Source organism: Strix uralensis, chromosome 12 (genome assembly GCF_047716275.1).
Source record: "Strix uralensis isolate ZFMK-TIS-50842 chromosome 12, bStrUra1, whole genome shotgun sequence".
In the NCBI taxonomy this organism is placed as follows: domain Eukaryota; kingdom Metazoa; phylum Chordata; class Aves; order Strigiformes; family Strigidae; genus Strix; species Strix uralensis.
The window spans coordinates 13,417,567-13,445,543 of record NC_133983.1 but is presented as its reverse complement, the minus strand read 5'-3'; the positions used below and the strand labels follow the sequence as shown (position 1 = coordinate 13,445,543).

The 27,977-nt window shown below is 40.9% G+C and overlaps 1 protein-coding gene across 5 annotated transcripts in view; it reads right to left on the bottom strand.

Annotated features, from left to right (window-relative positions):
- Positions 1-14,803, bottom strand: part of LRP3 (LDL receptor related protein 3) — a 29,334-nt gene extending 14,531 nt beyond the window's left edge. The window contains exons 1-3 of one of the 5 annotated variants that reach the window (XM_074882065.1): positions 14,351-14,803; positions 9,140-9,187; positions 3,272-3,410 (exon numbers count right to left, since the gene is read on the bottom strand). In XM_074882065.1, coding sequence (XP_074738166.1) covers positions 3,272-3,410; positions 9,140-9,187; positions 14,351-14,414 — 251 coding nt within the window. In that variant the 5' untranslated portion in view covers positions 14,415-14,803. Of the gene's footprint in view, positions 1-3,271; positions 3,411-3,714; positions 4,118-9,139; positions 9,188-12,137; positions 12,375-14,350 lie in introns of those variants that run through there. The other 4 variants (XM_074882066.1, XM_074882064.1, XM_074882063.1 and 1 more) reach the window with 4 other exon arrangements.
- Positions 14,804-27,977: the final 13,174 nt, after the last annotated feature.

Below are 27,977 nucleotides of genomic sequence, written 5' to 3'. Positions count from 1 at the left end.
TAAATAAAATAAATAAAAGTCCAATTTGGCCCTCTAAACTCATTAAAAAAATGGAGAATAAATATTACGGGTAGATCAGTAGAGCACAGTCCCAAAATAAAACAGACCAGCCAATTAAGCAAGAAAAGTTACTTTTATTTGCCAACCTCTCACAGCAAGTGCAGACTGTGAACAACTGATGACTTAATTGGCTCATTAAAAACTTCTGCTTAACCGCTGAAGCACAAGGACCTGGAAGTCAGGAAAGCTCTATTCTACTCCCAGCTCCCAAGCACCAGCTCACTGTGTAACCTTAGGCAAGAGACACAGGGGCTGTGTTTTCAAAAGCTGAGCACATGCAACTGAGTGAAATAAATGGCTATTATGAGTTTTCTCCAATTAATGTCAAGTTCTGAAACACTGCAAGTTTGGTAAATAGACTATGAAGCAGTCCATTTAATTCTTCATACAATTACAGACCAGGAAGCCTTTACATGAACAGGCCTCTGTTTTACTCAAATTGAAACTCAGGTGGTACCTGAAAACATATTTTTTCAACACCGATGACGTGAATCACTGAAGTGAAAGCCAATGAAGGTGATCCACTCCCTCCCCACCTCAATTAATAAGAGACTTACTGAGTGCATCACGAAGTAGATCACTTTTCAATACTCTTACATTGAATTCTGAACATAGAGAACATTTTACTCTCAGTCCCATAAATTCTTATAATAAAAAGCAATTTATACTCTGCCTACATCAGGTTAATTACAACCATCAGGTAACAGCAACTGCTAAACAAAACCAATTTTGATCTTTTTCTCATATATAAGGAAACATACACATATAAAGCCTGTAAAGAATGGTACAAAGACACTCCATATGACATCTTTATCTGATCTTACAGGATTTTTATGTATTCCTCTGTGAAAATAGGTATAAAAATAGAGAAAATGGGAGGAAAAGTCAAGTAGTTTCCAAAACAATAACTAACAGACTGATTACCTGAATCTAAAGTGACACAACACAGTCCTGGAAAACAGTATCTACACACTTGTTCCCAGGTCTCAACAGCACCATTGCTTCAGGCACACAAACTTGGAAGAAAGTATTGAAACATGCACAATTAACAGAGAGGTATAAGCACAAAAAACATGTATGTCCTGTTCTTGTGAAGTCTCCCCCAAGGATTTCTAAACAGTAAACCATAAAGCAAAACAATAATCACAGAAATGTGAGGATATGAAGAAAATCAATACACACACGTGAAAGGTAGATATTAAGACAAAGCTTCTAAAGGACATGCCCACAGGAGGCAGCATCTTATATCCATGTGTAGATCTGGGCACTGTTCTATTGAAAGCTGCTGAATATAGGTTTATAAAAAATGACCACTGGCTGCAAATGGTTTAGAAATCAAAACTACTTTCAATTGCAATTTTATCCCTTGATGACTCCTGCTGTATCTCAAATATGATACTTATATAACATTGCTGTGTTACTGTCAATGAGAATTCAAGATCAAAGGAAATATATTCAGCGTAACATAACACAAAAGAGGTGGGGGTTTTTTTAAACCTTTCAAAATCCAGATGTTTGATTTTCCTAGGAAAATTTTAAAAAGCTACTCTTTTATACCCTTATCAGCATGCTGCTAGGACAAGAAGCATACCCAACTGTTAAGAGGAAAAAACATTTGTATTTCAACCCTCTTTCCCAATTTGCCTGTATCATGCTAGCCTAGGCAAGTCAACTGCTTCTTTTACGTCCTTGGCATTACAAGGGCTACAATCTTCTAAAGAAACCTTCTGATGCTGTAACATTTTGCATTTTATACACTGGAGTGAGTCATTCCAAGTACATTTATAGTCAGAAATGTAACACCACAACACTACTCCCTAGGATGTAAACACATAGCTCCCATTGTTTGCATGTGCATAGGAGGGCAGGATATGGCAGTGACAGAAAACAAACCCATTGAGAAGAAATCTTTCAAATCATATTGCTATGCACACATCTAAACTGTATACACACATTATTACCAGTTCACTCATCTTTCCTTCATTTCTTTAGCCTCTGTTACAGTCATACTTGCAGAAGAGAACCCTAATTCTAACCGGGAGCTCCGAGATGTTTTCATAGCATAAATTGCAGCACTATTCTCCAGAGCCAAGTCCCGTGTCTCATTTGTATGCTTCCTCAGAGTTTCCAACAATCTCTGCTTTGAAACAAATTCCCCAAGTCCAATACAATTTAATGGGGTTTAAAAGCGTGTTTCTATTTATGGATCTCAAATGCTGGCAGGTATCTACTTCCTTACTTTTGATGAGTAGTTTGTATTTTGACCTATGGATGGTGGAGCCCTCCTATTATTCCATCTGTGGCAGATTTGTTTTTAATTGCTGAGCATCTGCAGTTGAAGAGGTTTGCAGTCCTTTTAAGCAGCTGAGCAAAGAATGAGCAGATGGTGTCAAATACAACAGTACTAAAAACCAAACAAAAACCCCTTTCCCAGGTTTGCTTTTTTTTTCTTTTTTTTAAATAAGAATTTCTTGGTTTGAGAAGGATACTATGATTAGCCCAGAGAAATTAAACACATTCACAGTATGCTGATATTATAGCCTAAACATTCTTGACAAGCCATTCCTAATACATTCTAGCCTTTTCTGAATAGTATTTTTATAGAATGAGTGGAAATTGTGCCACAAATTCTATTATTTAATTCTGTTAGAAATAAATATTAAGCCAAAAAGCATGTGTCTTTCGGTTAACAAGTAGCAATAAGCCATGATTATCTTCAACTGTTAATTAAACACAGCACCATTTCAAGACATTACAGAAAAAGCCATTTTTGCTCTAAGAATTTTATGTATCCCACTGAGGCTGTTCCAGGTTTTATAGCCTTCACCTATTCCTATTTATAAGCAATGAAGAGAAGGGGGACTATTTAATGTGAGTAAATATATCACTGTTTCCCACCTCCTCATCTATCAAAGGTGGATGAAATCTCTCCCAGGTATTGTGAAGATAAAGATATTAAGAGACTACAAGTGACTTGCATATGTAATAATGGATGTCAGAACTAGCCTACAGAAACAAGACACAGTGGAACACTTCTAAAATGAGAGACGTGCCCAACCTGCAATCATGCTTCAGTGTAATCAACTTCAGCTTCCTTCAACCATTCAGTAGCTCTGACAAACAGCCTCATACTGGTATATCAGATAAGAACTCGCATTTTGTTTCATTTCAGTAAAGCAATCCTTTATCTCCATGGAATATCAAACCATACCTAATTGTTATCATGTCTCCACTATCTCCTTTAATGAACCAGCTGCAGTTTACAGCTGGAGGATAGTTCAATGGCCAAGATGGACTATAGATGACTCCCCGTCTCTCTGTGTGCTGTTCCAGTTTTCCACTGCAAGGAGCTGTTAATAAGGGGGGAAAAAAATATTATTGTTAATGCTTTGCCTAATCAACAATTCACATTATCTACAAGAGCTTTCATCAATTCCTGGGGATTGCAGACAGACAAGAGTCAACAATTTTATCCTTTTACTGCTTTCTTCCCTGCCTTGGTTTTTAATTAAGACACCCACTCTAAGTGTAGGTAAGCATAACCTGCATTTCAATGCAGGATCAATCAATAACCTTGTATGAATCTACCAAAGGCTGCAATCAATATTACTGCATGGATCTGCCAAGAGGACGTAATACAGAATTCCTTCTTACCAGTTTCCCAAAGCCAGGGTATTTCACCCAGTGACTGAAGAAGATCCATATTCAATGTAAAATACCTAGAAGCTCATTTTGTTGTAACATGTTCCTGGACATGTTGTTTATTCTCCTAACCATATGACAGACCTGAAGAGTTTGTAATGGTTAAAAAAAAAAAAAAAAACCAACAAAAAAAGAAAAAAGTAAACTGGACTAAAATATTTTATTGAACATTACTAAATACTCTAAATTCCTTCTGAACTCCCATAGATAGGAGAAATTTTCCAGACAGGGAAAGGAGCAAACAGGGCTAAATAAAGCTCAATATTTTCAAAGCACTTTCAGATCTTCCTATGAAAAAGAGCAGGCCAATTAAGGCTACATCAAATACTTATAATTTGTAATTAAGCAATTCAAAAATGAAAGTGAAATGTTCCAAGGACAAGTGGGAAAGCTGTTCTGATGGGAAAATGTACTCTCAGCAGACTATGAGAGGGGAAATTCTGTGTAACGCAATAGCTATTCTGAACATTCTCCAAAAATATTTTTAAAACTATTTTTAAAACAAATGACTATCTAGAGCATGACTCGTGGACTGCAGCTAAATATTCCAATTTTTGACAGAAGCTTACTTTCTTGTAGCTTAAAAAGGTGGCAAGGAAAAAAAAGGTCGCCTATACCTCAAGTTTCCTCATATGCATACATGTCCAAATATACCATTTTATAAATCTCAGATTTATACTACTGCTTGAAATTCAGCCACATAAATGCATCATTTTCAATTCACAGTCCGGATCAGATTTAGCTGCACTGGAGGGATGGGGTGAAGATGTGCCTGACTGCAATCAAGTCAGGTGGCACGGCTGCCTGCCGAGCTCCTGGCTGGGGCCAGGCTCCAGCATCCCCCCACCAGCAAATCTGTGCCTGGTGCTATTCTGTTTGTTCACAGTAAGCACTTTTGAAGTCAGAGCCACAGGAATATAAAAAGCTTGAGGTAACTTACCTGGGGCAAAAACATTTAAAAAGCCATCATTTTTACTCTCCAAGCAGGGCATTCCACTGAAACATGTGCATATAACTCCTACTAGTTTCAAAGGCCACAAAACCATACAGAATACATAAATACATTAAAACATCTATTTTCCAAACAAATATTTTGCAGTAAAGCAGTTACCAAAAACAAGAACATTTTTGTTATCACATTTTTAAAACTAGAGACGCTCCACGCTAGATGCTGGCAAAATACTGAGATGCAGATGCAATTACAGAATTATAAAAGCAAATGTAAGATCCACAGGACTTTTCAACTCCAGTTCTCAGTTTGTTTAGGTCTTTAAATGTGCTCCTCCACACGCTTGTCACTGCATCAACGTATCATAGCAGCATAAGAGGACCTAGCTAGAGCTAGCAACCACATAAAAGGAGCCGGAAAGACTGCATTTCTTAACTGTCAGATTACTAAAACTTCTCAATGGGAAGGAAATAGAATGCACAAAGCAGAAAGAGCAAATACACCCGACAGAACTATCCAGAGGCTTCCAAGCAACAGCTCTGCAAATATTTCTGTTCCCCTTGTACCAAGCACTGTTCTGGATTAATATCCCTTATTCATATTATATGCATTAGAACAGAGAACAGAATCATAATCACACAAAGCTTATTTTACTTTCCATTCTGAGGAAGTCCCATTGACACGCTGATGACTCCGCATGAGCACTTCCACCCGCACATTCATCAGTGCAGTTAAGCAGAGCTTTTATTCTCCCAAGTACTTGTTTCTCAGTTTTAGAAAGTATTTACAAAGATTCTGAGCAATTGTTATTCGAAGCATGCCAGCTTCTTTGAAGTAACATTGCTAGCATTTTTTCTTTTGCAATGATGTATAGTTTCCTAATTTGTAAGCAGTTGATCTGATGTAACATGACAGTTCAGGTTCTCAATAAAAAGTACTTTTTCTTATTAACACTGCACATCTGCTACAAACGTGGGTCACAGAAGGAAGAATGGACAAAAGAAAAAGATTTCCTGTTTTAACAGAATTGTAGCTGTGAAAATCTAAGGACATAAGGAAGGTAAGGGCCGCACTGACACTATATGCCATTTTGGGCAGTTCACCTGGCAATGGTCATTGTTGCTCAATATTTTCCCATGGCTTTACCCCTCAGACATACAAGCAGTTCAGACTTGCCCTACTCAAAATTAAAAGGACAACTGCTTTGCTCTTACAAAGGCTCCTGATTTGAATGGACCACTAATCTGAGTTCATATTGCCAAAACACAATTACACTATTTTAAGGATATGTCCACAGTCCCCTAAACCTATTGGAGCAAACTGGGGAGACACACCCATCCACCCCCCAAAAGTACTATTGTGTTTACCCAAACCTCACTTAATTGCCTTATGCTTCTGATGCCTTTCAGTTCCCACCAACGCTCATTACTATGGTATTTGCAATATATCACTAGATCTCCCTCCTAACCAGTCACCTGCCTCTTTACTCTTTGTGCACTGACTGCTGTGTAGTAGACAAGGTGAAGTATCTGAGCGTTGCTTTTAGCAGTTGTTCTTTCACCTATATAAATTTTGAAATAAAAGTCTCTACTAAACAAAGCCTTCAGTGCTGGCAACAAAACAAAAACCACGCAAGGGCACAATTTCATACTGTTGGGGTTTTGGTGACAATAAAGGGGCACCACTTCCCTCCTCAGCTCCTGGCCATGAAGTTTGCAGAATCACATACATGTATAAGTATTGTGTTATTAAGTTGGGCTTCAGCAAGACAGTGTGATTCCTTAAGGAAAATAAACAAAAGCCTTTTCAAATTGCCAAAACATCTAAAGGAAAGGGAAGTCTCTAAATAGAAAGGTACAGTCCTGGAGTCTGAAGGCCTCATCATCAACAACAACACACAAGAAGAGCAGTGACAACATTTTTTCAACAATTCTCCTGTAACTTTTTCTGCAGCCTTTCTGAACAAACCCAGAAGAAAAGTGAAAACCCAATTTACTAAAAGTCCCAAAGGGCTTACATTTTACACATTTAGAATTACTGAAGAAACATTACAGAATACCAATCCCTGGATTGGCAAACCAACCCACCAAAAATCTTACTGAGATGGTGCTTTTAAAAAGGATAAATTCTTAAGACAGACAATAATGAATCTTTCATAGATTAAAAAAAACTTTAAACAAATGCCAGAAGAGGTTTGAGTTCAGAAAGTTTCTGTCAAGCAGGCATAAATCTTAATGAGGCTCTTTCTGTAATAATCAAATGGATTTCTTCTACCATAAACAGCAGAAGATTCCCCCTACCAGTTAAATATGCCACAAATACTTGCAAGAAGTTTTAGAAACTTCAAAACTTTACATGAATAATATTACTCCTATTTTTGCAAAAGCAACTAGAACAGAACAGACGTCAAGCTCCACCAGAGGACAGCGCTGGGGGCACTAAACTGTGCAGGAATAAATTTTCAGACAATCCCAGTAGAAAATAAATCCTGCAGTTTCACACTCTTCTGCAATGCCCCAGGGTCTGCCCCAGCCCCAAGGGACACATCCCAACCATCTGCTCCAGGATAAAGGATGGTTTGCACCTGCCACAAGGAACCTTCTCTGAAAACCAAATGCTTGGCAATATACCCTTCCTCAGTAGCTATCTCAGCGTCAGCAGGAAACTCTCCCCAAGTTCTCCAAATGCTCCCTGAAGGAGGGCTTGCACACATTGCTTAATGCAGATCCTTTATGCCTGTGGAGAGAAAAGGACTTAAGACTCCTTTTCATTTTATCCAGTCTCCAGCAGGCTGCTTCTGCCCCTGATATCAGAACCAGCAAAGGCACAGCCCAAGGGTTCAACTCACTGATATGACAAAAGCTGAGCTCGCACTCCGCTGGATCAACAGGCTGAACTGGCTCAAGGCAAGCCTGGGAAAAGGGGGCTCAGGGGGAGGTCTGCTCCCTGTCAGCAGCAGCAGCTTTTCTGGCTTAAAGTTGTTGTACAATACAGCCAAGATGGTGACTCGACCTGCATTCTCCAGAACTCATTATTTCTGCTATTACTAGCTTTCTGAAAAGAAACCACACTGCACCTTATCATGGAGATCAACACTGTAATAAGCTGCTTTGTCAGGATGTGTTTTAGGACAACAAGCATTCCTCCCAACTTTTATCAGGGCTCCTAAGGAACATCATCTGCCTTACAACTGCACTATCCTAACCTGTTACCCTCCAACGCACAGGTAAGAGAAGCTACACGTGGATCACACTATTGCAATGACCTTTTATGATCATTTTTCTCCCCAGCTCCAGTCATGCTGTCAGGAGACAAAGTAACTCAAAACTATATCAAGACAAGAAAACATGAAGGCTACAGTACTCTGAGGTTTTCAGAATACTTGAAAGAATAAAAGCCAAATGTTACAACTCTCTCTCTTTCTAGCAAAAGAACAGCATTAGAAAGCAGCTGAGCCAACTGGATGAAGCATTATATACTTCAGACCGAGGCATATCACCAGTCTAGGCCAGCATAATTACTCAAGTTACACTTTGTAAACTCATATACCATACAGCAAACGGATGGCAAACCCCGTGAAAAGCTAAAGAACCACACAGGCAGAACAGACTAGGACATAGATGACATTCTGGACTTTCTTCTAATGAAAAACCATAAATACTGTGTTGCAAGCAACACACGTCCTATATGGTTCATCCACACTTCCCCTAAGCTAAATTTAAGGAAGTTATCTAATCATAAAATTACTACCTTTTACTGATTTAAACCTTCTCTCAAACCCCCATGTTGACTTGAACGCTCAAGCTCCCACATTTATCAACCCACTGCCTTAGAATTATTTTTGTGTTTTCCCATTCTGTTTCCTCCTGTTTCCCTTATTTGTTTTTTCTGTTTAATTTAGGTTGCAACCTCTTTGGGCATAAAGTATGCCTGCCAACATGACTATGGATTGACAGGCACAAGAGGGCTCTTATCACTAAGAGGACCCTGACTGCAATGTTCCCATAACATCAGTAAGTCACAGTACTGCTATAGAGAAGGAAATTACACCAAGTGTTGCAATTCTGGTTGACTTTACACTTTGACATTCACGAGGCATTTTTAACATTCTTGTTTTAGCTCCCCAGGGTATAGGCCACTGTCCCTGGCTTGATATTCCCAGGCACATTTCCTAAACACTGAGTTTTCCCCTCAATATATCAGCACATACTATGACCTTAGCCTCAAACTTACAGTTTTTTCCTAGCACAGTGACACTGATGGAGTCTATAACCCCAGGAAGACTTAGAAGTCCTAAACTTCCTAAAATGTCATTGTTACTCTCTCTCAAACAAAGGTCATATTGTTTTGTTAAAAGATCTCTTGGCATGGGGAAGACAGTAACGACTCAAAAGAACAGTAAATGCAAATAAGAAAAGTATGTCTTACCTAATGAGGTAACAGCACTTTCTATTTTCCCAGTCAGGAAGAGATTCACTGTGTAAAGACAGAAAAATAATGTTGGTACAGGTTCCAGTGGCACAGGGTGTCAGCCAGTCGTTAACCATTTCTAGGTGTTCGCTGGGGTGTTAATATAAATACACCGCAGACTTCTAACAAGAACTTTGCTTATCTACACAGGCAAGTCAACTACTATCCTTCACTGTAGCTATAAAAAAATTCAACACAATGTCAGTTTAGCATCTATCAAATACGCTACCAAAAGAAACAACTGCCAATCTATTCTAAGTTGCCTTCTGCAGCATTTTTTTTTATTTGGGGAAGACAGAACAACAATTATACTAAAACATTCATCATCACAGCTAGTTACTTTACCTGCTTAAATGCAACTAATAAGATTATTATCTTTAAATATGTCCCCTCTGAATAAAGCAAAGTTTGCTCCTCTCAGGTAAATGTCACCTTGAAAATAAACCGCTAAAGCTAACATGATTACCTTGACTAATTAAAGGCAATGAAGTTTTCAAAAAGGTCCACTGGTAAAATCAAAACAGGATGAGGCGGTGCTTGCAACACACACCTGACTTACAAATTAGTCTCCAAATACTCTTCACTTTCTCAGAAGTCTCCTCTCACAGTATATACCATTAGAGTGATCTGGTAAGAGTAGTTATTGCCAAAAAAAATTTCTCCTGTCATCGTTGCTCCAGAGGTCAGCATTAACATGTAGTATCATATCAGACTCCCCATATATTCTTTAAGGCACTTCTCTAAGAATTACAGCATATTTCACTAACTGCTCTCATTTTAGCAGTATTCTATAATCTACAAAGACAGCCTATTAATAAAATGACAAATATTTAAATGAATTAGAAAGGTTTAAAAGGTTACCAAAACTTAATTTACAACATCCCAGCTCAAGCATTCACTTTGGCTTTATTTTGCATGTGTTAAGTCTTAAATCTTTTTATAGTCGATCTGTTGGCAAGCATTTGTAAAAAACATCATTAAAAAATGAACAATAGGAGAAGAGAGGAAGAGAAACTGTCCCTGTTCCCAACAGTCACTTGGGAAGCTGCTGACAATTAACACTATTTATGTCTCAGAGTAGCATGTACAAGTGCGGGCCACCATTGTCTTAGACACTGTCCAAACACATCACAAAACAATGACCCTTGCCCTGACCACCTTCTGGTATAACTTAAACCAGCACAAGAGGAAAAATATACCTAGAACTGAAGGGGTGGAAATAGAAAAGCTAAAAATGATCCCTTAGCTTGCCAGTTTGAGCCCAGTCAGTTTTCAGTCAGTGGTGGATCTGAACTATCACCGAACTGCAGCAGGCCAGGTGCCTGAAGCAGTCCTTTCCTGACTTAGGTCTGGATGTCCACAACTTGGACTTTCTCCCTCCTGAAGCCAGAGCCCCAAGAGCTAAATGCAGACAGCCATTTCGGCAGGCGCACAGACTGCTACAGACCTCAGGCTGAGGCCAGGCCCCACAAACCAGAGAGAACGACTGCTCCTGGTGTCACCCGTCACAGAGGACTTCAGGGTACTACCGCAAGGGCAGGGACTTCTAGCTCCTTCCGAGGGGCTGCAGGATTGAGCTTTTAGTAACGCACAAGGGAAGAAGTGCATCTAAATGTCAGCATACGTACGCTGTGGCTTGAGAAGAAACAGGCCTGAGCTGCAGATTTGTGTTAATCAGCATTAACACGATGTTCAAAGGACCTTAACAGCACTGATTTTATTACACAATTAATGTAACATTTGTTATATGATAACAACACATGACATGTAATTATTTCCTCTGTTTCATGGCACCAGCTTGCTCCAATAGGTCAGTAAGCACACCTAGGAGCAACACTACCATCCTGTACCAGGAAACAGCTCAGCTCCGTTAACTCTCGCTCTGTGACAGAGCAGCACGTCCGTTTGTGACAAACCCTGGATCACAGAAATAACGGCGACACAACATTTTCTCACACTGTATTAAAGCACCACTATTCCTGTAACCATAGTAATATAAAGACTGAGAAGAAATTAACCAGTGATTAAGTCACAAATGTAATTTCATTAAAATTAAAATATTTTGTTTTGCTCCAAAGAAAGTACATGAATATACTCTGCATAACTATTATCACCACAACTGAAGGGAGTGTTTGAAAGTGGGCTGTATGGAAATGTTCGGGTCTGTACTACCATTCTACAATCTTTCTTCCCATTTCCTACCCAAATCTTCACGATGGCCATAACAGAAGACGAGCTCCCAAGCAGGGGTTCCCTCGCATGGCTGATGAGGGGCCCCTGTGCCCTTTAAATGGAAATAAGTAGCATGAGGACAAGGGGCGTGACAGAGTGGAATTAGCTGACTCTGAGCCACTTTACTTTCTTCTGAGGACTGTTAAGGAGACAGCCCTAGTTTGCTACCAGAAGGACAGTTATAGGGAGCTTTGCACATCAGCCCTGGCAGATACCTAAGAAAGACAACCCCCAAAAATGCTCTTTTACCTCTGCAAATGCAAAACATCTATTGGCTGCTGTTGCAAGTTCTTTGCTCTCATTTTCAAACTCTTTCACACTAAGTCAGCAGTCAAGAACAGTTCTTTAAAATAAAGTCTAAGTTTCACATCAGGTACTTTCCCCAGTGACTGAGTAAGCTTACGATTTCCAGTATCTGTTCTCCTCACTCTCAGTCTCACTCAAGACTGTCAAACCAAGACACAAGAGCACTGTAAACCAGCATTTTCTGAAGCACTCAGCTCTCAAAAGTGTCAGAGGACCTAAAGAAAGAACAGCCATTCCCTGATGGTCTCCTTGTCTCTTATCAAACCAAAATCTTGTCAAAATAAAAATAGGTGAGAGACTAGAGATATATTAGAAAGTTTTCTAGACACTCTTTTTCTTAACTGTAGGGCAGAGTTATGGGAAAGCCAGAAAAAACAGAAGCAGTTCAGTTGGCTTGAACTCCATGTAGGAAACTTACCGTGCCATTCATTTGGATTGCTAAATAATTCTGAGGGTGAGGTTTTCAGCTGGGAAAGTAGTTATTTGGATCAAAAGGGAAATTTACATCTTGGCACCTCTGAACCAAATGACAGCTACCAGGCTTTTCCCACAGCCAGAAGGAGAGACATCAGCCTCGCTGTTTTGATTACTTCCTATTTGATAACTTTCTATGGCCTCCAGAATTTCTCAAGAATGAGAAACAAAATGGCCTCGTGAAAAAGCAGTTGCAACAAACCCAGTTCAATTCTTTGGAGCAGCAGTTTACAGATGAGGTCACATACAGCAATGGTCAGTGGCAGTGAATTGATACAGACACCGAACACCTCCTATAGCCTACAGAAAAACAAAAAGTAAAAGAAAAGAATGGCAAGAAGCAAGAAACAAAAATGAGATCAAAAGGACAGACAAGCAGGAAGTAAAATCGAAAAATAGTTAAAGCAGCAGCATTATATTCTTATGGGTTCACTGAAGCAGAATACCTTACAAGCTTCCCACCTCCTGTGTTTCCCAACTTCCACTACTGTCAGTTGTTCAAGGAATAGGAATAAAACATTCCCACTGATAAGAAGAGCCAGACAGTGAAATTCTAGAAGTCATAGAAAGCAGAAATCTACTAAACTTTCAGCCTGGCATTACCCACAGCTAAATACAAGAAGAGTTCTCACTTAAAACTCTGGAGTTTACTTAATCTTCTATTATCTTATTAGTCATTTTAATAACCACCATGCTATTTCTGTTAAAAGCTTTAACGAAGGTCTGACTGAGCCACAAAAAAAACACCCAAGAAATTCAGAGATGTGGTGGAAACTTGTATCCTTCTCTAACTTTAAATAAACAGCGCAGCAGACATTATCCTCATGCTGTGCACATCTCTGACATCCCTTTAAGTCTCGGCAAAAAAAAGTTGTACTAGCTAGAACGGATGTTCAAACTGGTTTGTAGTTTAGATAGCTTTTTACATTGCACTTCCGTTAATTAAAATAGATACATTTGAAGTAACCAGAGCAGCTTTTAAACTTCAACTTCCTACATTTTTCTAGGCAGCACTGATGTTAAAAAAACACTTTTACAAAAATAGAACGAGCAGTCTGGCCAGATACCCATTTCTGATCATTTATGTAATGAACACTGTGATTTGGGATTATTAAAAATGAACTCTGATCCACTTTATTAGCAAATAGCTGCGGTTTCAGTACATGCTACTTGGAGGAGCTGTAGCAGTTTACCAAACAACTGTCAGGAGAGTTCAGAGCAGCCCCGGCACCGCTCAGCTGCACACAGTGCTTCTGACGACGCTGCTCCACCAGAATCTTTCGGCAGCACGCAGGAACGGAGCAGTCAGCTTTAATAACTCCCAATTTCTACGTGCCCCTGTTAAATACACAGGGCCTTTCGCTCGCTCATTCTAGTCACAGGCGTCAACGCTTCTCCCTAACAAAAAACATCTTCCCTGACAGAAAGGGCTGACAGACTGGAAACCAGTAATACGCTTCATCACGTTGCCATAACTTAACACCTGCTGCGAAGCAGAGCGGAGAGCAATTGCTTCAAGCAGAAGGGAGGGAGGAGAGCAGAATATGGCAGAGAAACGGCAGGGTGGGGGGGTGGGGGGGGGAATGTTTTTCCACCCTGCCACTCAGAGAAGTGACAGGCAGGCGAGAAACGCGACCGAGCGCCGGGCAGGCAAGGCGGCACCGCGGGCAGTTTCGTAACCGCCCCGGGAGCCGCTGCCCGCACCGCGCCGCACAAGAGTTAAAGTCTGGAGAAGGCACCGGTCATGTCTAAACTTTTTTTTTTTTTTTTCCCCCTAAACGCTATGCGGGGTTACCGTAGCGTTTCAAGGCGAAGGACAAAACGCTGGTTTCCGCAGGGAGCGGGCAGAACTCCGCTCAGCCCCGCCGCCGCCGGGGAGCGGCCGGGCACGGCGACCCGGGAGGGCGCCCTGAGGGACCCGCGGCCGCGCCGCCCCCCGCCCTGTTAGAAAGCGGAGACGGCACGGGCAGGGAGGAGGGGGGGCCTATCCGCCGGCCCGGTTTGGTGCGTCGTCGTCCTGTCCCGCTCCCCCGCCCCGGTAACTTCCCGCAGCGGACGAGGGGGCCCGGCAGCCCCGCCGCAGGTGCCCGCGCCGCCCCCCGCCCCGCCGTGCCCGGACATGCCCGGCCGCGCAGCAGCGGCGGGGCCGGCACTCACCCAGGCAGATGGCGGTGAGCGGCGCCAGCGCGCCCTGCCGGAGCTCCGCCGCCGCCTTCTCCATGGCGGGTCGCCGCCGCCTGCCCTTCAGCGCGGGGGGGAACCACGGCAGCTCCGCGCCCGCCTGGCCTCTACGCCGAGCCGCGGGAGCCGGCGGCGCGGCCAGCCTGCGGTGCCCCCGCAGGCCGGGGGGCCGGGAGTGGCGCGGGCGCCTGCCGCCGCCGCCGCAGCCCCATGGCCGGCCCGCGCTGCCCGCCCCGGGGCAGGTGGAGGAGGACAGACCGCAGCGCCGCCGCCGCTCCGCCGCCGCTCCGCCGCCCCACGTGACAGGCCCGCCGTGCAGCTGCGGCGGCCAGGCCGGAGGGCGAGGGGAGCGCCGCCCCGCTCCGCGCCCCGCCACTCCGCGCACACCTGAGGGGCCGCCGCGAGCCGGCGGGCGGCGCAGGCGGAGCGCGGCCCGGGGCGGAAGGGCAGGCGAGGGCCGAGCCCGCCCGCCGCAGCGCCGGGCTTCCTGTCAGGCACCGGGCGCCCCGCTCCCGCGTCGCCCCGGCCCTCTCCGCCATGGCGCGCCCCGGCAGCCACGCCGGGCTCGGGGCCGGCGGCGCAGCGCCCCGCAGGGGGCTGCCCCACCGCCGGGCGGGCTGCGGGCAGCCCGCGGCCCCATGGCGGGAGGCCGCGCCCAGCGCCGCCGCGGCCCGCCGGCCCCCCCTGCCGGGGGAAGCGGCGCGGGGGCGGGCGGAGCTGCCCCCCGGCCGCCGCCGGGCCGGGGGAGCCGCCCGGGCCCGGCCGAGCCGCTGCGTCCTCTGCGGGCAGGGCTGGCGCCGAAGCTGCGCCGCGGGGCCGTGGGCGGCAGCGGGGGCTCCGGGAAGCGGCGGCCGGGGCTGCCTCCTCCGCGGCCCGCCACAGCGAACGCCTTGAAGGTTCAGAAGGGGCCGTCAGAGGTAACGTGCACAGGGAGAGGAGCCTCCCTGCAGCTCGGCTGGTCCCCGGAGCTCTCCGCTGCCCTCAAAGCAGGCTGCGGGTCACGCGGCCCAAGGGATGGGACCCGGATCCCTCCAGGCCCTGCGGGGTGTGAACCTGAAGGAATCTGGCGATACCAGCAGGGTTACGGATCCGCAGCAAGTCAACACAATTTGGATCAATACAAGCGACGGAAAACCATCCTATTCCACTGAAAACGAAGAGTCTCACGTGTTTACAACAAGCGGCGAGACGACAAAGTTAACTGGGAACTTCACGAGTAGAATAGCAAAATGGTGAACGATGAAAGATACCCTCTCTATCTCATGTTCTACCTCACGTATTTCCTGAACTTCTCATTGTACCAGCTCCTCTGTTGGAGGCACAGCTTCTCTCTTCCAAGCAGCGAAGCCCCAACGGCGCTGCCACACTGCTCTGACACAAGCGCTGCAGCCCACTGAGCAGCCGTTTAATTCAGCTACAGACACCAACAACAGTACAAAACTCCATGACAGCACCTTTTCTTAAACTACAGAAATGAGTGCTGTGCTACAGGGCACAGTTTAATCCTCTAGGGCAAAAGGAAGTCTTGCTGCATTTCACTATAAAAATTTACCGACATGCTTTAAAAAAATTGCATCTTTGTATTCTGCGGCTGTATCACACGAGAGATACCAGACGTGCAGTCTGTGCGTATTTACAACAGAAACTCTCTGATAGCTAAATTAAATATCGATCGGTAAAATCAACATCACGAAACAATCAATAACATACGTTATTGTACCCAGTTTCCCTTGAAAGGGATGCAATTCCCACGTAAAATTCATATTTCAGGGGTTTCCATCCAACATCAAGGTCTAACTGTGCTAATGACACACACCCCCGAACTCTCACACCCTCCAGGGCGAGCTGCGGTAGGTTCAATTCAGTTACAAAACCAGGGACTCGGTTATTCTGTCGTCGATGGGCCCAGGCTCAGCTCTTCACTCTGACTAGACCTGGTGGAGTGATTGTATCAAAAGGGGAAAATAAGAAAAGAGACAGCAGTAAAAGGAACTGGGATGCTGAGGTAAAGCTGAGGCATCTGCTAACAGTGAACATCACCTTTTAGCAGCATGTACACCATGAGTAAGATTCTCACTAAAGAGATGCAACAGTATAAATGACAGTTGCTATGATATATTGAAAGCTTTGTGCTGTGTCAAACTTCTGATTGTCATCTAAGAGTCAGGTTTAGATCAGGTACCGCCCAAAAACAGGTTAAAAATAAGCACATTCAAGAATGTTAATAAGCTTGTGTAATTACAAAAGTGGATGTGGGGAGGGACACGAGTGGCTGTGCGGGGAGCTGGGTTTCCCAAGCCCATGACAGGTAACTTGCCCAGTTGTGTACATACATCATCAGGGCTCTCATACCAAAGGCCCATTTGATGCACACCCAGGTACGCATTTGGACAGATATTTCAGGTATTTGTTAATTATGCGTGCTCCATCAAGGAAAACAGCTGCACAATTCTAAACGTTTGTATGGTTAAAATATGAGAGAAAAGCATACTGTGCTGGTTTTGGCTGGAATAGAGTTGATTTTCTTCACAGTGGCTAGTACAGGCTGGTTTGGATTTGTGGTGAAAACAGTGTTGATAATGCAGAGGTGCAGCGCTTACAGAGACTTGAGGCCTTTTCTGCTCCTCTCACCACCCCACCAGTGAGTGGCTGGGGGTGCACAAGAAGTTGGGAGGGGACACAGCCAGGACAGCCGACCCCAACTGACCAAGGGATGTCCCAGCCCACAGGGCGTCCTGCTCAGCACATACAGCTGGGGGAAGGAGGAGGAAGGGGGGGACGTTCAGAGTGATGGTGTTTGTCTTCCCAAGTCACTGTTACATGCGACGGAGCCCTGCTGTCCTGGGGATGGCTGAGCACCTGCCCACTGATGGGAAGCGCTGAATGAATTCCTTGTTTTGCTTTGCTTGCACATGCAGCTTTTGCTTTACCTATTAAACTGTCTGAGTTTTCTCACTTTCACCTTCCTGATTCTCTCCCCCATCCCACCGGGAGGGAGTGAGCAAGTGGCTGTGTGGTGCTTAGTTGCTGGTGGGGGTTAAGCCACAACACATACTTAATTTGCCTGGGGTGCCATGCAGTTTAAAAATATTAATTAGAACTATGATCCTCGTTTGCCCATAAGCTCAAGAGTGCAATTTTAAACACACTGCTCAGTTAAATAAATACTTTCAGATGTGTCTAAAATAAAACCATTCCACAGAGCTACGCTCATGGCACCATATCTTGTTTAAAATTAATTCACTCAGCAGAAAGTTTGAGAGTCAGATTTGGCCAGGGAAATAGAGAAAAAGACCAAATTATAACATGGGAAAGGAAACACCAGATAAGAAAGAAAAGGCAGAAGAGGATGAGAAAATACCAGGCCAGGCTGATACTATTTCAGGGCAACAGTGATGACAGACGCTTTCTGGACTGTCTACGGGAAGCATTGGAGCTAGAAAGCACATTAAAGTTGAAGAACAGACTCAGGTTCCCTTTTGCTGATTCTTATTTGATAGTGAAAAACTGGCAGAGTGGTGAAACAGAGGGCTAAGGGCTTTAATGCCTGGAAACACCACGGTTCACTAAAGGACATCTCTCAGCACACTGAGATATTGCTTTAGGCCTTTTTATTTCAACAATATAAAGTGTGGCTACAGTAATATCTCGGGGGTTCAGGTGATCCTTATCCTTGCTGAGCTACAGGCTGGTGCCTTATCTTAGCAGCCCTTTGATGGAATTATAATAATTGTAATTCACATTTGTCTATCACTCTGGATCTTAATGGATGCCTAATGGACGATTGGCCTGAGGATCAATAGTATCACGTCCTGTCTACTTGGGATGAGAGAACTGGATGTTAAAATAAATACTTCTACTATGCTAAAGATGCAGAAATAATAAGCGGATCAATACAAATGAAGTTTACCCGTAGGTGAGAAGGCCCTGCATGCAGCATGGAGGTGACCTGGCTGTTCTGCAGCCTGCTTTACAACTACATGTGTCTGTGTGCTTTTTAAGTAGCATAATAAATCACACAACACTTTCCACAACTAAATTCTTCCTAATCTAACCAGACAATTCTTAAACCTTTAATGGGCCCATGATTGTAAAATCATTTCGTCTGGGTTTTTGAGCAGTAGTCTTCAAATTACGGGTCTGTAACAGCAATAATGGAATGTGTCATAAAAGAGTTTTTCTTCAGTGAGTCTATTATTGTAATAAAATAATGTATCTAGTCACCTCTACATTCCGCATTAACCCTTTTTATGATAATTATGAGTAAAGTGCATCTCTCATTTCCATTAAACAATATCCTTGCATCTCACTGAAACAGTAGACCATATAGGACTGAAAGCAAAGCAACAGATGCACATTCTTTTTTAGCAGATTCTATCCGTGCCACTAACTTGTTGTTAAGATAAAACCCACTCAATTTAGAATTATTCTTATACTTTGGTGTTCATGTAAGACTAACTTAAAATTCTGAGTCCTGATTTTCAGTCACACACTTTTGTGTTCATAGAAATATATGTAAAAACTAGAAAATTATACATGAAATTACATATACATATGTTCCAGCATCTACTGGCATAGGGGAATTCATGATAATATTCAACATCCACACAAACTACCTTGAAAACATAACAAGCAGAACCCATTCTAGGTGTTCTACTTCAGAATGATTTGCAGATCATTTCAAAATCACTTTAAAAGAATTGCACCAAGCTAAAGTAGTGTTGCCAGCTAAGCGTCAAGCCTTCATATCCCATTTCAGAACATGTGATACGGAGATGGCTCTAGGAAATTTCATTAGTAGAAGTTGTACATTATATATGCTGGACCTATAGGCACGTTCATTCATTTTAATGCTTTTGACAGAATTGGATCACAAAAAAGTCATGCAACACCACCAAAATAAAGTTCTGATAAAGTTCTACTGAGTGTAATCAAAGGATATTACAAGTTATTTTAAAAAATATGCAGTAAAAAGAGGAAGACATCATGAAATGATACAGCAATGTTCACAAAGAGGTGATAGATTTCATCAATATTAGTAGTAAAAATGTTAAAATAACTTGGAACCTTATCCTGCCCATGCAAGTAATCTCTGGTTTAGTCAGACTACATATAATTTTCTTATATTTTCCACATCAGTTCCCTCTATATCTAATTTTTGTAACTCATAAAAGCTTATGCTTCTTTTATAAGCATCTTTCTCTTTGGATTAATTTGGTTGAGATTTCTTTAAACTAAGACTATAATTTTACCTGTTCCACAAGTTCTTTCTATGCATTTATCACTTTTTCAGCATAAATTGGTTTCAATGCAAAGGTAGTACAGAGTTGTGTAGATAAGCAAGCCTGCAATCCCATATATTTAAATTATCACTTCTCTTTTTTGAAACCTGGCATTAAAGTTGGTTAGAAAACATTAGGTGTGATAACATGCATTATTTGTCTCAACCTCACATAGTTTATTGCTAGCTTTATTTTTACAAGGGTTCATATTGCACCACCATATAACACTATCTGGCTGGATTTAATAAGGTTTACATTTAGTGACAACTACACTCTCCCCAAAAGGGAAGAAAATTCTCAAGGGTACTTTGCTGCACCAACTTTAATGCTATTCCCATCTTGATCCATTATAGATCATTACTAAACTTCACAGTGAACTATTTTCCTTACTCTTCTTTAGGAATTTGTTATTCATGTATTCTATGAAGAGCTGAAAAAACCCCGTTGTAATTCACATTCATTTTATGAAATGCGAGGGGAATAAATATAAGCAACTTGGTATTACAGGAAAGTGAATCCAAATTGTTTGATGGAGAAATACTATAATAAGATCACCCATGTATAGGCATTCTTCCAAAGAGAGTGCAAAGCTGTGATATTCCTCTGTGACACTCTGAATGTTCAATGAAATCCTGAATTTGTATCAAGCAGGCCAGATTATGAGTAGCAATTACATTAGGGTAATTGCTTGAAAAATAAAATATAATCATTCTCTCTTGAAAGGGTTTAGTTGTCTTTGTAACTACTATCAAGGCAGCATTAATTGCATCTTAATTTTTTTTAATACTTTTAACTTAGCTCTCTTAGCAAAGCTGAAGGTCTGCATAACCTGCTCCATTAAGTAAATTAGGTCTCATTTTCATTTAACAGTGTTATTGAAATCAAAGTTTTGAAACATGTAGCATAATTATGGGAGAGGATTAGAATTGTCTTCATTTCTAATTCTTACAGAAATAATATGAGGAATTTTATCCAGGTTCCTTATCAAAATCGTTCAGCTCCACTGGACAGCAAGTCATTCTGGACACCTGAAAGAGAAAAAGCGCAAACAATGAGTTCCCACAAATTTATTTCACTTGTCACTGCACAGTAAAAGGCTATTTCAACACTACACCACACCTCCTACCTCCCCAGTGACTTTATCATTTAATAACCGTATTTGGATTGATTTAAACTGTGGTGATGCTAGTTTTTATTATCTACGTACTAGAAAATCACTGCAAGACGATAGTGAGGCCCCTGATCTACTAAGATGCTAAATTGATTTCTCTCTTCTGCCCATTCCTTCATGTCTATTGATGAGCCGAGTTTGGATGATTTAATTTAGTTTATCATAAATCCTTTTATGCTTTGGTTATGTTAGGGGCTTACTCTCTCTGGTAGCTGGAGTCATTAAAGGATTTACTGTTCTACTTCATATACAAAATCTTGGGTAGATGAGGGCTAAAGTAACTCAGAAGTGAGTCTCTTCTGCTGTAAATGATAGAAGAACAATGCTAAGGCTGAATCACATTTCAGGTGTATGAACATGTTTCCAGATTCGCCTTCACATCCAGAAATTCACAAAAATGATGGGCTCAGTAAGGCCTGGCATTGTCTATATTACTTCTTTCCTACAGAAGAAAATGAAACAAACTATCAATACATTCTTAGCCAAACATACACTAGCTGCATGAATTACTACAGACTTATTTCAGAATTTAAGTAGGAGATCAAACAGATTGGTATTAGAAAGATGAAAGCTCCCGTAAGTCACAGGATGAACACAATGAATGTGCATTAAAACTATCTCCTAGGGAGAGAACAAATATTTTCTTTGCTCAGTATGCATACTGTTATCAGAGCAGATGAAAATAGCCACATGAGGTTGCTCAGCAATGTGCTTCCAGCCTCCAATTATGTTTTTTTTAAAAAAAAGAAAGAAAAAGAATAGAAATTAAATAACGTGTTGCATGCAAACAGGCATATCTAAAAATGAGCATACATGGAAAAGCAAAACATATAATTAGGACTGAACAAGACACCTTCGAATGAGTTCAGTGATTGGCTTTTGTACTGTGTGGAGAAGGGCTGGACACAACGGCAACGCAGATGGAGAGGCTGCAGAGCAGCTCCCCTGTCACGCTACCTTGTAGTGTTCCCACTGCCAGCCTAGAAAATGCTCTCTGGTGTAACATTGCCCATTGGCTGGGAACACTAATAATTTTTAGAGACATCTTCCATCCACATGTCTTATGACTGGAAAACTTGTGCAAAGACTTAAGACTGATATAAATGAGCCAGAGCATGACATTCAGCAAGCTGACGTTTGAGGAATGGTGCAGCAAGTCAGAGCTGGCGCTCTGCCAGTGCCACCTGCAAGCACTGGGGTAAAAATCACTGCAATACCCGCAGTACAGTTCTGAACTGGACTTTGAGCACTGCAGCAATTCCACTGTAAACAAAATATAGTTATAGTCTATACTATCCAGTATACTTATCATAGACTGTCATTTTACTTGCATACAATTACCAGTTCAGCAGGAAAAGCACAACAAAGGGTAGGGATAACCAGGCTTGTCATGTTTCATTGACAATTAAATATTTTTAAATTTTTTTTCTACTACTTATTGTGTTACTAATGCATTACTCTTTTTCATTAAAATTTGGCCCAGACACCTCCTTATAGGCTTTATTTGGTCCTAGAGAATGTAACTTGTGTTCCACTTGTCCCAGGGGTTGTCGCTAACACTGATTTATGGCTTCATTTTCCTTATTTGTCTACTACAGTTATATTTTTAAAGTTCCAGTGGCATGTTTTTTGAGTATAAATTTCTGTTAAACCCGTTCTGCACAAAGCATTGCACTTCTTATTCACTGCAATACTCCACACAGTTTTAAAAGTCCTAATGATTTTACGGTCTGAGAGTGTCCTTGGAATCAGCTAAAATCATTACTACTAACAATCATTCCACATTTTTTCTCTAAGTTCTCAATACATATTCATAGCACAGTGACTTTGGGTCCATAAAAAAGAAATTACAGGTTATTTCCCAAATGATTGCAAAGCTCTTCTTCACATGCATAGACAGAAAACACAGCAAAAATTTGGAACTATGGATCAGTGAGGCTGTTCCACAGGAAGAATGAGAAAGGATGTAAAGGAACACATGAGCTCGCTTACAAAATTCTCCTTATTTTTCACAGGGATAATACAGCCAGACTCACAGTATTGTATTAACAAGGACATAAGGATGACAATGTATTGGTTCATCAGGACAATAACCCTTTCAGCTAATTTCACTAAAAGTCAAAGCAAGTTTAAAGCACCAGGAAACAGAAATACCAACGTGCTCACATGTGAATGTCAGATCATTATGCAGACTGTGTGCCAATCCTTACCATGAAAGGGATATGGGACATGTCAAGTACATCGCTACTAAGTCATGAGGTATGTTTCCACCATACGAAAAGCTCTGCTCTCTTTGCTGTGTCACACTCAATAAACGAACACTGTTGCTCTGGCACCTCAGTGATTCTACCAACTGTTAGCAGCAAGGGCAATAATAGGTATTTATTGTATAAACACTCGGTGTCCCAAACAAAAACTGGAAGCATGTCATCAGGGATGGTGGGCTAGTAGCTGCAGATAGGAAATTATAGCTGCCGTGAAGGTGTAATGACTTCATCTCTGTTCCTTGCTGCTTGAGCTATTTTCTAGTATTGAACAGTGTACAAAAATCTCTAAGAAGTAAAAGCTGTCTGAAGCATGCAAGTTAACTCTATCTGATTAATATAAAACCAAATAACATTTTGACAAATGAGCATGCTAATTCAGACCACATTACTGAAAGAGATGAAGAAAACAAAAAAAAAAAAAAAGAGGATAAGCAAAAACCATGGAACAAAATTAATGGTAGAGATTTGCAGAAGAATCAAATCTGCTTCAACCTTCAATGGATCTTAAACCCATGAAAAGTCAGATTTTCTTTTGCACAAAGAAAACTCCGTAATCCAATATATCCTTTAACTATGACTCAGTCTGTGCAGCGGAGCTATGGATGCCAGTTGAACATTCTGACCAAAGCATGTAAATAAAAGAAGAGCGTGTGGTAAATGAGCTGAAGAATGTGAAGGGAAAATCACTGCAACAATTGTGTAAGAACCACACCATAAGAAAGGAGCTGAATGAACAAGACAGCAGCTCTGTGGATTCATACACACATAGTCTATAAGTGTGTCTGGAGAGGAAAAAATTTAAAAAAAAAAAAAAAAAAAAAGAGTATGAGGATACTACTAAGTAGAGTAGATTTAGAGGACCAAAACCGTTTTAAGAGAGCACAGGTACTTGTTTTCACAAAGCTTTCATGAGATTTTTGAGAAATTCTTCACACAGTTTAAGACCTGGACTATGTAACTGTACACAGTGTTATAATACAACATCATATGTAAATAGAATGACAAACAGAGGCAGTAAAATATTTGTCAAAAATTGAAAGACAAAGTCAAGGAAAATGTGAGAAAATTCCTGCCCTTGCACTTTCCTTTTTCTGAAGGTAGAAGTCATCTGAGATCCTCTTTCATATGCATCAACCTCTCACATGAGATCAATGGTACTCCCCTGAGCTGACATTTGTTTATTTATCCTTAAGGGCAACAGCAGCACGGTTGCATGCACTACTGCCCCGAGATGTCATCCCTTCCCAGAATATTTACATGGCTGTCAAAACATTCCAGTTATTCCTTTAATTGAGTGGGAAATGAAGGTGCCAGATAGAGAAGCCAACTAAATTAATGAAAATATTATTTTAACAGAAATAAGGAAATTGAAAAAAAAATTGCAATAGAACAACTTAAGATAATATCCACCAGTATCTGAAATAGTAGGCAGGTGAACGGGAATGTTACAAAATGGTACCTACCTAAAATCAGAATTATGTGATTTCCTAAATATATTATTTTTGTACAGAGTTCTTTAGTCTGGGAAATCTCAAAAGTAAACAGATGTTCCAAAGGGGCTGGTGGGGGGGAAGAATAATAAAAAACAATTTATGCATGTGTTTCTCTATATTTATACATTACCCGTTTATGAATTCCCTTAAACAGAAAGCAGTTGAGCTGGTAGACAGAACCAGCAGGGTCACAAATTCTAAATTAAGAGTAGCTAACAGAAAAGTACTTTGATCTTGTAGAGATTTGAGAGTTCAGGGTAATGCCGTACACATACCACAGAAATTCCCATGATACCCAGATTGGCATATGCATTTACAGCTATCAGTGTTCAAATATCCTTCATTATAGCACTTTTTTCCCATGACAGCATATTCTTTGGTTTGTTCATGTCTGGGGAGGCGCTCTGAAGATTAAACCAGTTTTAAAACCTATTTGAATAGAAGAATAAGTATTTATTTATACTTAAATTTGTATTCACTTTGTCAGAATCATTTATAGACAGATTGTGTTGATTTTTCAGTTACTAACTCAGCCAACCAGTTGCTTTGGGAGTTCAATGTAATCAGCTTTTATGAATCTATCATTATTCACAGATCATCTTAGAACAAATGAACAAAAATATTTTTATGCATTCATGTTGTGGAGTACTAAAAATATCACAGCTCGTATAATTTTCACACAACTTAGGAAAACCTATGCATTTTAAAATATTATTCTGCTACAGTAACTTGTCAGCTTTCATAAGTGAAAGTAATTACAATAATTGTTATGTTTTTATATGACCTATGCAGTGCTTTTCTGCTCTAATTACAAAAAAATAGTGGAAGTTATGTTCATAAAAATGGCATTGTACTAGCTTGAAAAAAAAAAGTGATCCAAAGAGATAACATTTAATACCATTGTTTCATTAATGAACATAGCATTGATCCATTTCCATGGCCACAGGTGTAGCAATCACAAATTCAATTCTTCTTGTCTCCTCTATTGCAAAGAATTTTTGTATTCTGATTCATTCATTTGTTCTCAATCCCACATTCACTGAACTTAATGACAAAGCAGTGCCCATTGACTGCAATGATACAGAGGTATGAATCACAGAGGTTTCCTATTTCTCAAAAGTGAGGCACACTAGTAAATATTTAACTGCCAAGAAATTTTAAATATTTCATCCCATGTCTATAGATTTACTGAAAGTGCAGTAATCCCAGTTGGAAACAATTACTCACTGCAGTGCCCACATTTAGCTCGGCACAAGTCTAGCTGTATTTGCGGGCAATTTACTTGATGCATTCCAGCACAGAAGGGCTTGTTAGAATTTGTGCAAAGCTCTGTAACGTCCAGAATTCAGAGGACAAAAAGTTAATGCAAAAAACATTAGTGATACATAAATCTCGATATGCAAGCATTTGCAATTTTAGTATTACCACACTATAACTTTCAGAAATACTTGTATTTACGGAATAAAGTCTGCTCTCTTCCTTACGGGCAATTTTCATTCCAGTGGTCATTACTGAATATTCTTCCTCAAGTTCTTCACAGGGAAGAACAGACAACAGAGCAAAGATCTGGATCAATTTCAGATTGTACAGCACCAACCAAGAGCTCTGCAGCCAAATTAGCTATGACGAGTGTCAGGCAGAGCTAAAGCCGGTGGTGCCAAGACAGCCCCAAATCTATTTTTATGATCTCCTGAGGGCCCCATGTTCAGAGTTGCTGAAATATGGAAACCAGCAGCAGCTGCATAATCAGTTTATGTGAAATAATTTGGAAATTAAGTCAGAGATTCAACAAGATGGTACCAAAAGAAGTGACTAAATCCTTCTTTTATTTCTAGTCATGTAAAACCAAATTTGGACCACTGTATCTAAACTACAGTTACGGGTCTTACTAGCACCTTTTTAAGAAATATGCTAACTCATAGCCATCTTGGGCTCTAATCACTCCAAATTTGTGTTTGCAACTGCTAGTTCATTAATTCTTCCCTAATCTTCCAGATTCTGTTTCCACAGACCGCAGCCAAAGAGACTGCCAGTAAGAAATGGCAATTGACCTCATGGGAAACAGTATTAAAAGAGCACATGAAGTTCACCCTGTTCTTGCCACCTTAGAACAGGGGCAGACTTTGGCCATGGCAACCAAGGCAGTATACTCACCTTGACCAAGTGCCCCAAGTTAACTACTCACTGAAAGGTTTATTTCTCTGGGCAGTCAAAGAACTGCAGGACACAGAGACCTGTGTATCTTTTCAGCTGGTTAGAGTGAGAAGTAAAAATCTTAAGCATTTTTTTTTTCATTCAATATGCAAACCTTACATACTCCAGTTTCATTTAAGGAATTTGCTAGAAATACCTTGGATACATTTTCTCAGGCAAAAGAAAAGGCTGTCATGGGATAATGGTACCTGAACAGTCTGCATAATCCCAGCCTTCAGGTGTGTGCAGTTACAGTCATTAAGGACTGTACAAACAAATCTTACACTTTAAAGGATATTCTATTAGAAAACAAAAGAACAAACTTTAGAACTCAGCTAATATAGATAACATTGTACAAGGACTGGGTTTGGGTAGCTTTAAAGGTAGGGAAATAACAGGATATTGGTACCCTGCTCAATTAAGACAATGCATCAATGCGTATTTATTATATAAAGATAACCCAAATGACCATGAGAAGCACCGAATAAAAAAGCATAACCCACACAGAGAAAAATCTGAGTGACTCTGTTTTGACTGAAAATTACATGCAAATTAAAATGTTAATTAAAAAAAAAAAGTCTAGTACTGAAAATAACAGCCACTTAGGGCTGGCCAAACAGAAGTGACTTAACATGTTGTTTGACAATTTCTGTTACTGACGGTAAATATGAAAAGCACTATGTATAATCTAATTCATCAGAAATAAACACACAAAATTAACTGAATAGTTTATATCAGACATTTTTCCAAATATTAACCCAAATACATAATAATTAGGGACACTGCACTAAATTCTTTCTGGGCTATGACATTCTAGTATGCTCATTCACCAAGGTATGTCAAATGAAATTATAGGTATAAATGGTCATATTATTTGCTCTCACAATAGTTTTGACCATTACACTTTGCTGTCACAGGAGAAAAAGAAAGATTTTTAATGTATATAGTATACATACTAAAAAGCACATTTCTTTTCAAAAAATTCATCTAGAAACAATACCTAATCAAACTTTATGTCATAAAAAAATCTGTAATCCAGATAATTTCAAAATACTTCTTGTGTTAAAATATTATCAAGAGATTTTCAGAAAAACTCAGCACTCAAGAGTTTCTATTGACAGGAATACAGGCTTTGGCAGGAATAACATGAGGGCTAATTGTGTTTAGTCGTATATAAGTAAAGAATAACCATAAACA